We start from the raw sequence: 16392 nt of genomic DNA on the forward strand, positions 1-16392 counted from the left end.
AACAATATAATTGTTACAAAAACTGTACATTATCAATAGCACAATAAATGTTATCTTATATAAATTAAGTTTGTAGCTCAACAAGAGCTTGTCTTTTTACATATACATAATTCACACAATTGCTTGCATATCTTTAAACATATAAACAGTCGAAAGAGCAAATATGGTTATAAAACAAATAATTAAATCTCTTGCCTGCTTATTACAAAAAATGTAACACTTTAAAAATACGGTTCTATTGGTTAACAATTAGTTAATGCATTAGCTAACATGAATAACTATATTGACGTTAACAAGGATTAATAAATGCTGAACAAAAATGTGTTCATTGTTAGCTAATGCGTTTACTACTGTTTACATATACAAGGTTATTGTAAAGTGTTACTAAAAGAATGAATGGATCTCAAGTCCACAAAAATTGGCTTTTTCAGTAAAAACCATGCCATGACTTCACCAATGTTTTTCAAATAAATACTTTCAGTTCCCAATCTCACGCGTTTCATAGTATTGTTTGAGATCTGAGAATATGTCATTGGGGTTCCTACAACTCAGGTTGCAGAAACAGGCATTTATCCACATGACGTGCCAGGTGAAGCCGGATCCGTTAGGACACTGAAACTCTACCTCGACAGTCTTAGATTTATAAGGGACGCAGCAGCGCTCATCTGTACAGATTCCACAGTACTTGGGCTGGTAAGACTTTGTACTGGTACAGCCTGAGATAGTGAAGTTGTGTGGCCGCTTCTCCATGAAGATGTTTAAACACTTCTTTCCAGGCTTGTAGAGAAATATTTGTGGTCAGAAATATCCATACACATTATGTTATAAATGTTATATTACACATTGTTTTATATTCCTACAAATGTATAACATTTAGTTATTTTACCAACCACATTGTTAAAAGGGAGATTTCACCCCAAAATGAAAATTCTGTCATCATTAACTCACTCTCATAACAGTCTAAGTCACTTTTCACTTGCATTGCATGAATAAAAAGAGCAGCCACAAAAATCTCATTCTCATCTTTTTAGGCATGACATGAGGGTATATAAATGATGACCAATTTGTCGGTTTAGGGTGAATTGTCCATTTGAATGTATTAACTGGCTCAAGTGCATTCAGATGAGAGTATAAAGGCACAAAATGACTGCTTACCCTAATGTGCTTTGTGATGTCCACTTCGCAGGGCCGTATTTTACAGAGTCTGCTCTCTTTCACCATCTGACACTGCTTGTTTTTGTTTGTAATGCGTGCAGACACTCCACGGCCGCAGGTCTTTGAGCAGGGACTCCAGGAGGTGGTCTGGGTCACACAGTTCTTATTCGAGTCATCGTTTCCTCTAGAGAGACCTGTCAGAAAATAGAGATGACAGTAAGTGCTTCTTCATTTGTGAAAATGGGCAAATGATTTTAAGGATTGTTTATTTGTAATTACGGAAGTCGAGATAGCATTTAAACAGGACTATTTCCAGTTTATGAAATATTTATATGAAGCTGATCTTACTTTTGACTATTAGTATTATTTATTTCCTTAGTTGTAAACGCATTTTAGTTTCAAATTATATTTTTGTTGGATGTTTTGGTTTCATCTATACTTAAGCTTTACTTTCCTTGTCTGAAATTTTACATTGAACACAATGTCACATGATCAGTTTATCTTAAAATGCAGTGTGTTCACACCAAAATAACTACCTAAAACCCTTATCTACCCTGAATAAAAGTTTTAATGCATTTTGCAAAAATGTCAAAGGACAAAGAGAATACCAGCTTTTGTGTGTCGTGGTGCTGTCTTGCGCCCCCTCACAGATTCATCACAGATCCACTGTTCACAGCAGTGACCGGAGATTATGACCCGTTGTGGGCTCTGGCACCACAATCTGGGGGGCTGAGACTCATGACACAGTGAAACACAGCCAATCGCCCCACTTACACACAGACACTGATATCTGCAATTGGGCTGGAAGCTCTGGCCATTGCGATAGATAACACCATTGTATTCACAACCAGTGCCCGGCAGATCTGAACAGTGACAAGAGTAAAACTTTTATTGAATCATGGTTTATTTATTGATTTTAAAAGAAACAGCTGAGTGTATTAATGTATCAAATTATGAATGGGTTATATAATACAACATTAATGGCAAAAAAATATGCTTTATAATAAAAAGAAGTATTGTGTAAAAGCGATGCAAAAAAGTCAAACAGTGATTAGTAGGCTGTGTTAGAGGCCATGTGTTAGAACATGAACACTTACATGCACAAACTCCTCTTTCGTACCTCGGCTTGTCAACGCTGTAATCACAGTAAAGGCCACGATGATGGTCACAGTTGTCTTTTTCATTACAGACCTCCCCCAACTGTTTGGCACAAGCTTGGCAGCATTCACAGCCGTCCATGATCAGGCTGACACCTGGTGGGCAGGTGGAAGGAGTTTTAGGGCACTGGCAGGGCCATTGGCAGTACTGAGTGCGGTTGTTGCACTCCGTTACGCACAGTATCTCAGGGGAATCCTGGGCAAAAGTCAGCTGAGTCTGCAAGACACAAGCACAGACAGACATTTAGCATATAAAATAGCATTATAGAAATGTATCTTCATTGTCGTTGCTTTTTCTAAATTGTTACTTGAAAACCGTATGACACATTTGCACATTGGTTAACTACCCATGTGCATTTTCAAGAGTAAATGACGTCCAGAGGATGTCAGTATTCTATTAGATACCATGTATCACAATGTGTGACGTCACTGCACGGGTTCCTGCAATGCGTGTGACGTGACATAATTCCCTAAGAAAGTCTAATAATATGCAATAGCCTATTTAATAATGCGATTACTTGTACGGCATGTATAGTCTAATGCATATAGTGCACTAATGTTAATGCTATTCGTGCCTTAGTCAAAGAAAATCAATAATCCTTAAACAATGTCATTGTAGGCTAATTCATTGTTATTTGGGCGATATAGGCGATCCAAGCAAGGCCTGTAAAAAATCAAAATATTAATTGTAATTGTGATGTCTTCAGAATTGATATATTGATATTGGGACAAAATACAGTCGTTTTTAAGACGTCATTGTATGTGCAACTGCAATGCACATAGCCTGTAGGCCTTCTGTGATTATGAATATTAATTTCTAGCAATTCAATTTAACGTTAATGTTGATTAAATATATTTATATATTTGTTATCTTATGTTATTTAGTTCATTTAAAATACAAAACTACATGCTTGGATTCATACACGCAGTTTAGCCTCGTTTTATGTTATTTAGGGTGCATGTAACGTGCAATTTAATTCTTTAAAATCAAAATGTTTAGTTACCTGAAGTATTCCGGCGACTAACAGAACCCACGTCAGGAGCCACGTCATCACTGATTCTGAGCGATAAATGCACGAATCCAAAATGCGATGATGCTTTAATAATCGCCCGCGCGCATACAGTGTCCATTCATGAGTACAGTCACACGCGCTTCTGCTGCACGCGCTGATCTAAAGTTTCATCATAGGAGAAACCCACCACGCGCTTTTCCCAACAGACCAATAGCCAATAAAATCTCTCTTTCAGGCTCTTAAATATGAAAAGGAGGGACAATTTTGAGAACATTTCTGTAAGATAAAAAGTAAAAAATAATCAGTTAAAACTTTGGCACATTTTGCCACAGTCAAGTCCCTACAATTCTTATTTAATACCTTTGTTGAAAAACATAGAAAACAAATGTCCAGTAAAATGTCCTTTTAAAATTATGGAAGATAGTCCTTTCATTGTATTAATAGCCAACGTAATGCTTTATTTTTTTTAGAGGGAAATGGATGTGTCATCTGAAATGATACGCTTTTCAATGTCTTTGCACATCTCATTCACTCTACTGACAGCCGATTTATCATCACAACGCGAGCAAACCTTACTAACTAACTAACCTTTAAGACACAGACTCTGATAAATCTGACAAGCTGTAATCAGACCAAAATAATAATTGTAATGGGATTACTTGGAAATTATGTATCATAACTGGTAATATCAGCATCAAAATATTTATTTGTATCTGCAATATTTACTTTTCATAAAAGCATCTACTAAATACCATTTCCAAATAACATAATAGCATCAATAAAGGACCACTGTTATTTTTATTGCGTAAACCACACCTTTCCAAAGCAGTTTCTGTACGTTTTCCTTCTTGGCTCGCACTGGATTGCCTGGTTCAGATGAGGCAGAGAGTCTAGGCTTCATGCCAAAGGCAGCAGAGCATTGGAGTGATGCACAGTCCATTGAAACACTTAGAGATAGTGCTGCCACTCCGATGGCAATAATCTCTAAATCCAACGGTTAAATACCCCAAATCCCCCTTTTTAAACTTCCAACCATTCCATTGAATATAGAAAAAAGGCAGGATTTGCAGTTTATTTGTCTTGCTGTGGAAAAGAAATCACTTCTCATACATTAATGATCAATCGATGCAAATAAAAGACAAAAGTAGGGTATTCATTTGTTGTTTACGTTGTTATGCTCTTTCTGCTTATGAATGTAAGGCTCACATCACGGGTCACACACTATGAGTTACAGTTACACTGTCAGCAAATAAGGCTTCAAAAAGGGACTGAGCCAAAGTCATTAGTATTGCGATCCTTCAGGTATTGAAATGACACTAAAGTGAGGATTATGTGAGGTACAGGCCATTAAGATTATTTATGTGATTATTTATTATTTAAAAATGTTATCTAAAAAAATGGTGCTTCCTATAATCATTTATTTAAATCATAACACAGTATAGGGCCTATAGGAATTTTATGAAATCTTTAAGAAATAAATATGAATGTTTCTGATTTGTCAAATATGAATGATCTCTTTTTTTATGTTAACATAATTTTTGCATGACACAGAAGACTTAAAGGAGCATTGTGTGATTTTTAGCGGCATCTAGTGGTGTTGTTGCGAATTGTAACCAACAGCTCACTCCCCCTCCCTTTCAAAGCACTACTGGTGGCTGACACAGAACTAGTATGTCGCCACGTTTTCGCTTCTTTCCCAAACGAGATAGCGTGTTTACGCAACGTGCCAGGTAAGATTGTCCATTTAGGGCTACTGTGGAAACAACATTGCAACATTCCAAGCAAGGGGACCCCCGGTGTGTGTAGATAGAAATAGCTCATTCCAAGGTAAGAAAAACATAACGTTTCATTATGTAAGGTCTTTATGAAGACATACAGTAGTTATGCTTAATCTCTGCGCAGATGGGGATTTCCTCAAAATGAGCAAATAAGCAGCATTCAGGACTTGAACTCTCTTCTGTTTAGACTTAGGGAGCCAGTGCCACATAAGCACTTGTGCAATAACAGTCTGGATGCAGTCAAACATATTGCTCTGCATCTGGACACAGGAGCATCAACCAGAGAGAAAAACACAAACAGAAGCATTGCTGTGCTGTGCTGCCAGCAGTCAGATCATATCAAAGAAGAGGATATGAAACAACACACGCTCTATCATTAGAAATGGAGTTAATCGTGAATGCAGGAAAAGTGATATGTGGCTGAATTTGACCATATTTGGAGTGACAAAGTGAATTCCTCAGATTACAGAAGCTCAGAGGAATGTGGGCAATGGCTCCATTCTTGCATTCCTATCATTTTTTATTGTACCGTAATGGTATAGTTATTTGTCTCAGCATCACATCCGTCACATTTACATCATATTTCTAATGGTTCTAATTTATGTCATGCAACCATAGATACTCATCTGAGATGTGCAGATCTGACCATATTGTGACATAATAGTCACTTTTGCAGGGAAGACTAGGCCTGTATATGAAAACAAAACAAAATAGAACAGAGCACACCGCGGCCTGAATATCTGTTCACAGTCTGTCTAGTGATTTATTTTCACAAACAAACAAATCAGTTATTGCAACGAGGGCAGACGTTTCATTTGATCGGTTAAAATAAACATTATTTTGGAAAAGTTACTTTAAGCACAAACAATGTTCATTTATTTGACTTTTAAATCAACTTAGTTTATTTTTCTCAAATTCCTGACTTGGAAAGTCTCATCAGACTAAATCGCATGATTTATAACAAATAATTTCAAGGTATGTTCCAACACATAGAAACCTTTTCATAAATAAATGTCAGGATTTTTTCCTATTTGTTTATATTCTTAGGGCATGAATAGGAAGATTAGATTTTTTGGACATATTTTTCACATTTCATTTTCCACTTGAGTGGACATCTGAAGACGTATTGATATAGCTGTTCACTGCAGGTGTGCTCTATGCGTGAAAGGGTTAAATAGCCTGAGGTGTCCTCATTTGACTGCCATATTTGATTCTGCAAAGCAAAACAAGTGTTTTTAATATAAAGCTGGACAATTCTAGATTGTTGACATTGTCTGGGATGTCTATTATAAAAACATTTTTAATTTAGCATCTAAAGCTGCCAAATAAATAATTTGGAAACAATTTTCAGCAAGGAAAGAAGGATTTTGCAGTGCCGTCTAAGGGCCGGAAGATCATCGGCATCCAGTATGGTTTTCCGGCCTTGACCCTGACGCACAGAGATTGTTCCAGATTCTCTGAATCTTTGGACGATATTATGCACTGTAGATGATGATAACTTCAAACTCTTTGCAATTTTTCTCGGAGAAACTCCTTGCTGATATTGCTCCACATTTTTTTTCGCCGCAGCATTGGGGGAATTGGTGATCCTCGGCCCATCTTGACTTCTGAGAGACACTGCCACTCTCAGAGGCTCTTTTTATAATCAAATAATGTTGCCAAATGACCTAATAAGTTGCAAATTGGTCCTCCAGATGTTCCTTATATGTACATTTAACTCTTCCGACCTCGTATGGCTACCTGTCCCAACTTTTTTGGAATGTGTAGCTCTCATGAAATCCAAAATGAGCCAATATTTGGCATGACATTTCAAAATTTCAAAAGCGAGATCTGACATTTTTCCAAATTTCTTCTGTGTGTTCAGCAAACCAAATACATTTATACCGGGTTTGTAACAATCTGAGGGTGAGTAAATGATGATTTTTGGGTAAAGTATCCCTTTACATTCTATTTGAACTTAAGAAAAACATGCTTCTCCTGTGTCTTTGCTTTTGCTTTTTCCTCAGCACGCATTTACAATACCCCTCACGGCGACTGCCACCGACACACACAAACCATAACATAAAGTCCAGGCCTGGTCCTCTCTCACTGACGGTCCGGTCGCTCGTCCTCTTATGCTCCCGATCTCCTCCGTGATACGAGACCGATGCGCGTACAGCTGACGCTTGTTATCACTCACGCACCGGCCTCGAATCCCGGCTCTCGTCCCGCCTACGTCACTACAACGGCCATTCAAGTTTAATGGATCTTTGAAGAGTCATTGGTCAAAACAGAAATGAGTGTGAATGTTGTGTTCAAGAAAGATTTTGTTAGTTTTCTTTGATTCCAATACTTTCTTCTGTGGTTTTCGTGACTTTCTAAATAAGAATATTAATCTTCCCAATTTTATATTTTATAATATTTAGAAATATTTGTAATGTGTTGAAAGCTAACTCTTTACTTAGCAATGGGCAACTGTAGATAATTCTTTCATTCTGTTTTTTACACGCACTCTTAAAAATAAGGTTGTTCACAGCAATGCCATAGAAAAACATGCTTTACTAATTACACTAAAATGTAGATTACTGTAAAGTGCATTATTGCACGCAAAGAAATATTTATTAACCAAATTGATGTGAATAACATGGCTGTTATTTGAAGAAAGAAGCTCTTAAAACAGCCTTATGCACAAGACCATGTCTTCAGTTCTGTTAGCCTTAGGCCATAGTGTCTCACCGTGATACAGCTTTGAGTCATTAGACCTGGCTAACAGAAATCTGCCACGTGTTTGTGCTTCAGCGCTGCGGTGTCTGATGAGTTACATCTAACTGTTCAGCAGGACATTTTACCCACAATGCCTAATCTGCACTGTGACGTATCATTCTGTCCTTTGTAAGAGTTTCCACTGCACACTGCATGTATATACGTGGCCACAGTTCAAATAGAGGCCCATGTCACGGCTGTGGTCTCTGCGCCCATTAATCAGTCCGCTTATACCCCACCAGACATAGAAAGAATACATGAGAATGTACGTAGATAAAGGTGCCTATAGCAGTCTATAACTATTATCTATTTATTTAGCAGACCGAAGGTGGAACACATTTACTTTGCAGGGTTGAGGTTTGGCTATTAAATGTGTGAATTCCAAAGGCTATTTTTAATTTGTATGAAAGATCTATTAGTCTCACTATTTTTTCAGAGTTTAACTTAAAGGTATCCTACAAAATTGGTCAATGATGTGAAACAAAGTCGTATTTAAGGAGATACTTTACCAAAAAAGAAAATGTATTTACTCGCCTTCGAGTTTTTTCAGATCTTTATTCATTTACCTGATAAACACAGAGAGAGCTATTTGGAAGAATGCGTATAACCAAACAGATTTTGGCCCCCATTGACTCCCAAAGTTAGTTTATCATTTATTTTGTCCTGTTGAACACAAAAGAAGACATTTTGAGGAATGTAGGACAGCAAACAGTTCTGGGGCACTTTTGACTACCATTGTTATATTGCCTACTATGGTGGTCACTGTGGTGGTCAATGGGGGCAAAATCTGTTTGGTTATATGCATTCTTCCAAATATCTTTCTCTGTGTTCATCAGAACAAATAAATGTATACAGATTTGGAAAAACTCGAAGGTGAGTAAATGATGACAGAATTTTCATTTTTGGGTGAAGTATCCTTTAAAGTATTGGCATGGCAAGTTTAGTTGAGAATTGAGAAAATAAAATGTAGTTAATCAGAAGCACTGATGACTTTTACAGGCAGATAAAACTCTTATATTTTTGAGTCCAATTCCATGTAAACAAAAGAAACAATTTCAAGGGAAAAATACTTCTGCATACAGTATACGTCACAAGTAAGCCTTTAAAAAGAATTTTCTTTGACATAACAGAATGCCGAAACAAAATGGAGCAGATGATTAGAGATTAAATGTTTTTTTCATGTAATGGTGATATCTTATTGGTGTCTGTTTATCCAATAATAATGTTTTATTAAATAAATTTGAAAAGGTCGCAACCGATCTATTTTCCATGAGCACATGGGACCTCGGTGTAATGACATCTGCATAAACACATCATTTGAAAAATATTTGGAAAAGCAAGAAAATCACAATATGCTTGAAAACACTTTTTCTTCTTAAGTATTCTAAATAATGCTTTAGTGTGTTTGGATGCAGTGAAGCAGAAGTTAATTGTGACATTTCCTGTGAAGTTTGGTTTGCTGCTAATGTTTCACACAATTTCACACACTTAAATAATCATCAACATGTCAACCTAAAAAAAAGATCATGCGAGGGCGGAAGTGTCCAACAGTGGTAAAGTATTTGGAGGTAATTTTGCAGCATTACTACAAATTTTAGTGTTTTTTAGGGGTGTTACAGAATACCAGAATTGACATTATAACTGCAATATAAAAAAACATGATTATCGCTAATATAATTCCAGACAGATGAGATTTTTTTAAATAATCCAGCACCAATTTTAAGGTTGTGCACCGTGTCTACACCGGACGCGGCGCGACACTAGAAGATTATAAGTAATGGAAGCAGCCTTCTTGTCATAACAAAATGATAAGAGATAAAAATGATAGAAGCCTTTATCAAAAAGGTCGAAACTCTAAAAATTTAAACGTTAAGTATAAAGGACTATCCAAATGATTTACAGTATATGGCGCTTTTGACATTACACATCATTCCAAGATAGATTTACAGAAAACTCGTTCCATCTCTGCAAGATAAAACAAATGGGGCCTGATGAAAAATGGTTGTGTCTGAATCACATTATCTTGAATTGACATAGACTTTGATCCAAAGCATCTTAGCTGTTAAAAAGGTGTTGTGTGATTGTAGCCTAACTTCATACAATGAATAGCTACTTTAAGTTTTTTATTTTAAGCACTTTTTGTACTTGATATTCGTTTGTAAGTTATGAATAAGTTGTGGATCTTTAAGTCTGTCAGAGAAGTGTTCAAAGGGTATATTTGTACAATATAGTACTTTAAATGCTCCCTCAGGTTCAATTTAACCATCGAAATATAAGGTCTAGGATACGAAATCTCATGTAAAATGTTATACCTATTCTCCTAACTATGTTTTGATAAACTTCGCATGAGTGTCTAACACATAAGTGCTATTTCAAATGCAGAATCGTAAATAACAATCAAAATGTAGTTTTTTGTTTTTACAACTGGACATGAAAACCACAGTAATGCTTGGCAGCATGTTTGCATATCACACAGACGCACAAAGACCAAGACACTTACCCACTAATGCCAAATACAGGAAGTTGCACAACCCTCAATGACGTTCAGGGCGGCAACAATAACTTTTTAAAATAAACAAAGATCTAAAATTAAACATGAACATTGCAGAGTACTATACCAATTTTCTTTTGCATAAATTCATAATCCACAATTTCTGTTGTTGCATATTGTGGGAAGGAAGGAAACACAGTTAGGAAGGTCTTCCTCATTTTAGCAGAGGAAGTCTGTGGCTGTGCAATGTTATTTGCAGACCAATGTTTAGTTCAGATAAGCTTGCAGTGCATTGCAGGCCACTGAGAACGTAACACCGCTGGCATCGGGTCTGGACCTGGCCAGTTTTTCTTTACTCTGAATCACCTGCTTCAACTTTATTGCGAGCAACCAACCAGAAATTGAGCTTTGTCTTCTGGGAGGAAAAACAGATATGTAACTGCTTACGCTGAGAGGTAAAGAAACTGGTTTATGTTCTGTTTTTCAGTGGAGAAATGTTGACATTTATTGTGGTTTTCTGAATAAAAAGTCAGGGTAGAATGTTGGATGATATCTGAGGGTTTAATATTTTAACTGTGTATGGTTTGATAGAACATACATTATACAGTAGGCCTACATAGATGGTGCTCTACAGTATGTGATGCTCTCATCACAAACACGGCAGTTCAATGACTTATAATACAAATGGGTTTTAGATGAAACACTTTAACCTTTTATGTCCGATTGTAAATGTGAATTTAATGCTGATTATGAGCTATATTTAAATGATCAGGAAAGAGTCGAGTGGAAACAGTGGTAAACACAGGCTCCCCGCAGCTTCCCCGTTCTTGTTAGAGTGTTTTACACTTTTGAAGGGAAGTTGCTTCATTTAACAGCGTTAGTTGCGGTGTATGAATGTAAAATATGAATTTGCATTTCCAGCATCTAAAGGGCTGGGATCTCTACACTTTCATCATGGGGAGTGCAATAAGAAGACAGGAAAAGAAAGATACAGAGCCTAGCAGCTTGGACACAATGTTTAATGGTAAGCTTTCAACTAGTTTGAATACGTACAGGGTCAGACCAGGCTTGTTGTCACACGGTAAAGGTGCATTTTAGTAGTTTTTAGTCAATAGTTAAAGGGAATAGCTCAGGTTCCGTATAAATGTATTTGTTCTGTTGAATACAAAGAAATACATAAAAAAATGTTAGCAACTAACATTTCGTGGACATCATTTAGTGGGAAATATTAAAATGGTTGTCAAGGGTGCCCCAGAACGGTTTGTTATCCTAAATTATTCAAAATATCTCCTTTTTTACTATGGTAGTCAATGGTGGAATCTCAGCAAACAAAGAAATTTACAGTATGGAACAACTTGAGGGTGAGTAAATGAAGAAAGAATCTTTATTTTGGGGTGAACTATCCCATCAAGTTAAACAAATATTTAATATGTGAAAAATAACAATATCAAAAAAAGCACTTTGGGTAAGCAAGTACAATGCAAACAGTGAGGCAAGACTCAAATGAATAAAAGTAGATAGGTGAACTGTGGATCTCACAACTGGTTATCTCATTTTGTTTGTTCAGGTTTTGTGTTTTTAAATAAAGTTCACATTTTATCTGGTCATTCATTTTAGAAATGTGTATCCGTGATTTTAAGGATGGCACCTTAGCAAAAGTTGCGTTTCAAAAACCAACCCACCAAGATACAGTAAATATTCATTGTGTGACAACAGACTTTGGTCCCCCCATTTAATGTGTATGTGAGTATTTGTGACCTAATACTGTTCATTAATACAATCTTTTGATTGTACGCTCAAAGACTGTGACAACCTTATGGTGATCTCGGACTATCCCTGTCGGAACATCAGTGAGCCCATCTTTAAAATTGGCGAACGACTCAAGGGTCTTTCTCAGTAAGCAGAACTAAAATATATTTTCATGATATAAATTCATATTTACTCCATAGTACTTATAGCGATCTTTAATTTACTTATTGCCTCACAGAGATGGTTGCTGGTGGAAAGTTTGCTCTTCGCAAACAGGAACTGAGAACTACATTCCAAATAATCATGTAGCTAAAGTATATCATGGGTAAGTGTGCATTGTTATCTGCAAATAGACGTCAGTTTATGCAAAACGTTCACCTTTTGGTGTATATAAAATGGGATAAATGTATGTTCATTGTCACTAATAGAGCGATTGTGTTGTGCTTTAAGAGAATGTCTTCGCAGTTTTATTTTAAAGTGTTACAGCTTTTCCCCTTTGACACATGTACTATATGTCATGTTTCTAAAGATGGCTGTTTGAGGGGGTCGGGAGACAGAAGGCAGAAGAGCTTCTGTCATTACCTGGAAATAGCGTTGGATCTTTTCTTATCAGAGAAAGTCCAAGAGAGAGAGGTTGGTATACTAAAACGTCTTAAGTAACACTCTTCTGTTAAATCTGCACATTTAGTACTGATCACAGGAAGATGATGGCGGATGTGAGACGGTCACACACAGCCTCAATGATTTTGATGTCAACATCTTTTTAACTATAAGCTAATGGCTGATGTTTTCTCCAGGAGTGTACTCTCTATCTGTGCGACACAGGACCGTCAAGCACTATAAAATATTTCGTCTGACTAACAGCTGGTTTTATATCTCGCCACGTCTTACATTCCAGTGTCTAGAGGACATGGTCAATCACTACTCAGGTGAGAACTAAATGTTATAGATATTTAAAATGTTGATCATTTTTTGGTTGAACAATATTTTGACACTTTTGAACATGGCCTTGCTATGTCCTTACATTTCATAATTTGCTGAAAAGCCTATTAGAAGCTGTTCAATGACATCTTACCACATATAGTGACATGAGGGTGAGTAAATGAAGAAATAATTTTTAATTTGGGGGGAACTATCCCATTAAGTTAAGGTTTATATGCTGCATTTTAGGAATGAGACCCCTGGTCTCACTTATGTCTCTACCTTGGCCACTCGGAAACAGGATGCTGAAGTCAAATGCCAGACAAAGCTGTCAAGTTTTTTGAAATGCTTTTTGTAGATGTACGTTTCGAATGTGTGTGATGTATTAATGCTGATGTGGTTTCTCTTCAGACTCTTCAGATGGCATATGTTGTGTTCTCAGCGCTCCATGTCTGGCTTTATCGGCCTCTGCCCCGAACACAACCCATGACCGACCCGTAGTGATGCGCCGTAACTTGGATTGGAAGAAAGTAAACAGGTACCAAGTTCGCTTAAAGAATCGTGCTGATCATATTCTCCAGCTTTATTGGAGCTTCATTTTGTGTAGCCCTGGTTCTAAACTGGTACATATTTGTCGCTATGACTAGTTCACAGTTAATCAACCCAAATGAAGTGGATTGGGCGGACAACAGGGATAACGCGATGAGCTTTGGGGTGAGGAGCAGCATAGCTGCTTACATGTCTTTAACATCGATACCTCAGCCCGAGAACTCCAAAGACCGCAAGAAGAAGAGCAAGTCAATCTACGTGATACCCGACCATAATAACGTTATGGATGATGAGTTTTAGCAGATGACTATAGACTTTGAACACCTTGCACATTTCTTTGGTGTGATAATACTTTTGGACTGTATTGTGTTTCTCATGAATCTCATGTCTGCAGTGCTTCCAGATGTTACTTTGGATCTGTTTGATTATTTTTCTCAACAGTCATTTTTATTAAATTCTCATTACTATACTACAGTAATGTAATAAAGTAAAGGTTGCTGTAATGCAAAACTTTAAATATAAGTCAGTGTAACTTGAAAATACTGTCATAGTATTTCATAAATGTTATTAATAGGGTTATTTGTTTGTATAATTTTGATTAGATTTTAGGGTCACATACACATTCTATATCTTTTGTCAGTCAAGCACACATTTCTTCCATATTAACACTGTATATGAAATTAAACTATATAGTTGGGTGATGCAACCGCAGAATGTAACACAATCAAGCATGAAGAACTTAATTCTTTTATAGCTTTATAGGTTTCTGTGCGTGTGGGAATGCGTCAGCATGTGATAATTTAATGTACATACTGTATGTCTTTATCAAAAGTCACTGCTTATTTCAAACTTGTCAGTGACATATTTCATGAAAGGAAGTAATTTTAAATAAATATTTCCTTTTGCACTTTATTGAATGATATTATATTTCTTAGTCTGTTCTTCAGGACATGAAAGACTTTCAAATTCTACATCTCAATTAGGAAACACGTTGATCCTCTAACTATCCAAACCGCCACACAAACAAACTCTTGTGCTGGCTGATGGTATTATTTCCATACAGTGTGTTCAGACAGCAGCTTCATCTTAATGGTAACCATCTGGAACGTTAATTAGAGCCATTCATACCTCATATATCAGAAGTTTATATGCAACACACACGCAATGAAAAGAGCTAAAACTGCAGCATATGGTAAGAGACACTTACAGCAACTATAATGATTTCATTAACCGCTTCATCATCTGATGACTTTAATTGTCTTAATTGGATCCATATACAAACATTTTCTAAAAAAATTAAACACTGCAATCTTAGAGGGATGTTTAAACTGTCATTGCATCACAGAAAATACTGCATGTGAACTGTTCGCATTGTTTTACTGAATATCATTTTGGTGTGATAGAGGACTTTGGTTATGAGTATCGGGAAATTTTAATTCTAGTATACAAACAAGTTTGTCTTTGGTTTTCCCCAGGTTGATCTCATGGGAATTCATAACTATTTTACAAGGTGGCTAATTCGTATGAATTTGTATGATGTAGATCAGACAGAAAATGTATGATTGTTAGAAAGTCATACTGAAGCCCCTGCCCTAACCCCACCCTATCGTATAAAACTTTCTCGAATTTCGTATTAACGTCCACGATTAACCATACGAATTACCCTGCCATTGCCGTGAGATTGTGTTGGTTTCCCACAACATCGACAGATCTCCAACCTTCCACCCAATGCTTCGCCCTTCAGTTATATTGCTGAAGCTTGCTAACTAAAAACAAATGGTTAAATTTTATGTATATGGTTGTTTGCTTATAGTCAATTACTCTTAACACCTGATTTTCCGGATCAGATTCGGGCTCGAATTGATAAGGAAGGACCGATGCCATTGTATCACAGGCGTTCCATTTCCGTTCAGTTTTCGACCAATCACTACGCACTAGTAAACTGGCCATTCATATCACACCTCGCTTTTCAGAGTGATGTGCTTTGTAAAATATCAGCGCATTTCAGAGAGGCGGAGCAAAGAGGAGATACAAACATGCACAGTATGTGGAAAATACTGCGTTTTAAAACCTTAAATCATGTATATTACATCTAAAGCAAACAATAATATTTGTTTTAGCAGTGTCAAATGACCCCTTTAAGTCTATTACCAGCATTGTTTCCATGAATTGCAATGTTTACAGATAAGTACAAAAAGAGATTAGTACACACAGCAGATTTGGTCAGATAGCAACATAACTGTTGGTTATCACACCGAAAGCCACATCTATATCTTGCAGCATTTATAAAAAGAATGTAGAAACAATTCACCAAACGTTGAGAAAACACTACTGCAAAGAAGTCACGTCTATAAAAGAAACACATCATTGATGTGTCCTTTAAATAGTTAAATAAATTAAATATGCTTAAATAAAGGGTTGCCTAATAAATGTCCATAAAAGCTATTTTCGGGGGTCAAATAAGCATTGTCAAGATGTTTAATTTACATGCTTCTATAGTGTCGCAATAAAACTCAACTGTGGACCTACCTGTCCTGACATTTCCATTGTGCCATTTGATTCATGCAAAGCAACGCATGTTAGGATTTGTGAACGTTACAAAAAAACAATATGCTGAAAGTTTATGGGATCAGAATTGTTGCTATATTCTGAATAAATAAACTATAATCCGCAAATAAAAATAGAGAGTTTCACAAAAAAAATTAAATCCACATTTGCACAAAAAGTGAACCATAAATATATATGTTAGACGTTCAACAAAAAGAAATGGAATTCAGAAATAAATACAATGAGATTTGCAAATAAAAAATATTTTCAAATTGATTTTAACAGCATTT

The 16392-nt window shown here is 36.4% G+C and overlaps 1 protein-coding gene across 3 annotated transcripts; it reads left to right on the forward strand.

Annotated features, from left to right (window-relative positions):
* The first annotated feature begins 1256 nt into the window (after nt 1-1256).
* On the forward strand, nt 1257-14867 carry sla1a (Src like adaptor 1a). 3 transcript variants are annotated; one of them, XM_079484927.1, is made up of 9 exons: nt 10606-10791; nt 11258-11360; nt 11644-11697; nt 12139-12232; nt 12324-12410; nt 12615-12718; nt 12883-13014; nt 13418-13544; nt 13654-14466. In XM_079484927.1, exons 2-9 carry the CDS (start codon nt 11291-11293, stop codon nt 13853-13855), a joined length of 870 nt encoding a protein of 289 aa, XP_079341053.1. In that variant the 5' UTR covers nt 10606-10791; nt 11258-11290; the 3' UTR covers nt 13856-14466. The 3 variants fall into 3 exon arrangements, with proteins under 3 accessions (XP_079341054.1, XP_079341055.1, XP_079341053.1); XM_079484928.1 differs by lacking the exons at nt 10606-10791; nt 11644-11697 and adding an exon at nt 1257-1371; XM_079484929.1 differs by lacking the exon at nt 11644-11697 and having other exon boundaries at nt 10478-10791; nt 13654-14867.
* The last annotated feature ends 1525 nt before the right edge of the window (nt 14868-16392 follow it).

The sequence above is a fragment of the Barbatula barbatula genome, assembly GCF_947034865.1.
Source record: "Barbatula barbatula genome assembly, chromosome: 21".
Lineage (NCBI taxonomy): Eukaryota > Metazoa > Chordata > Actinopteri > Cypriniformes > Nemacheilidae > Barbatula > Barbatula barbatula.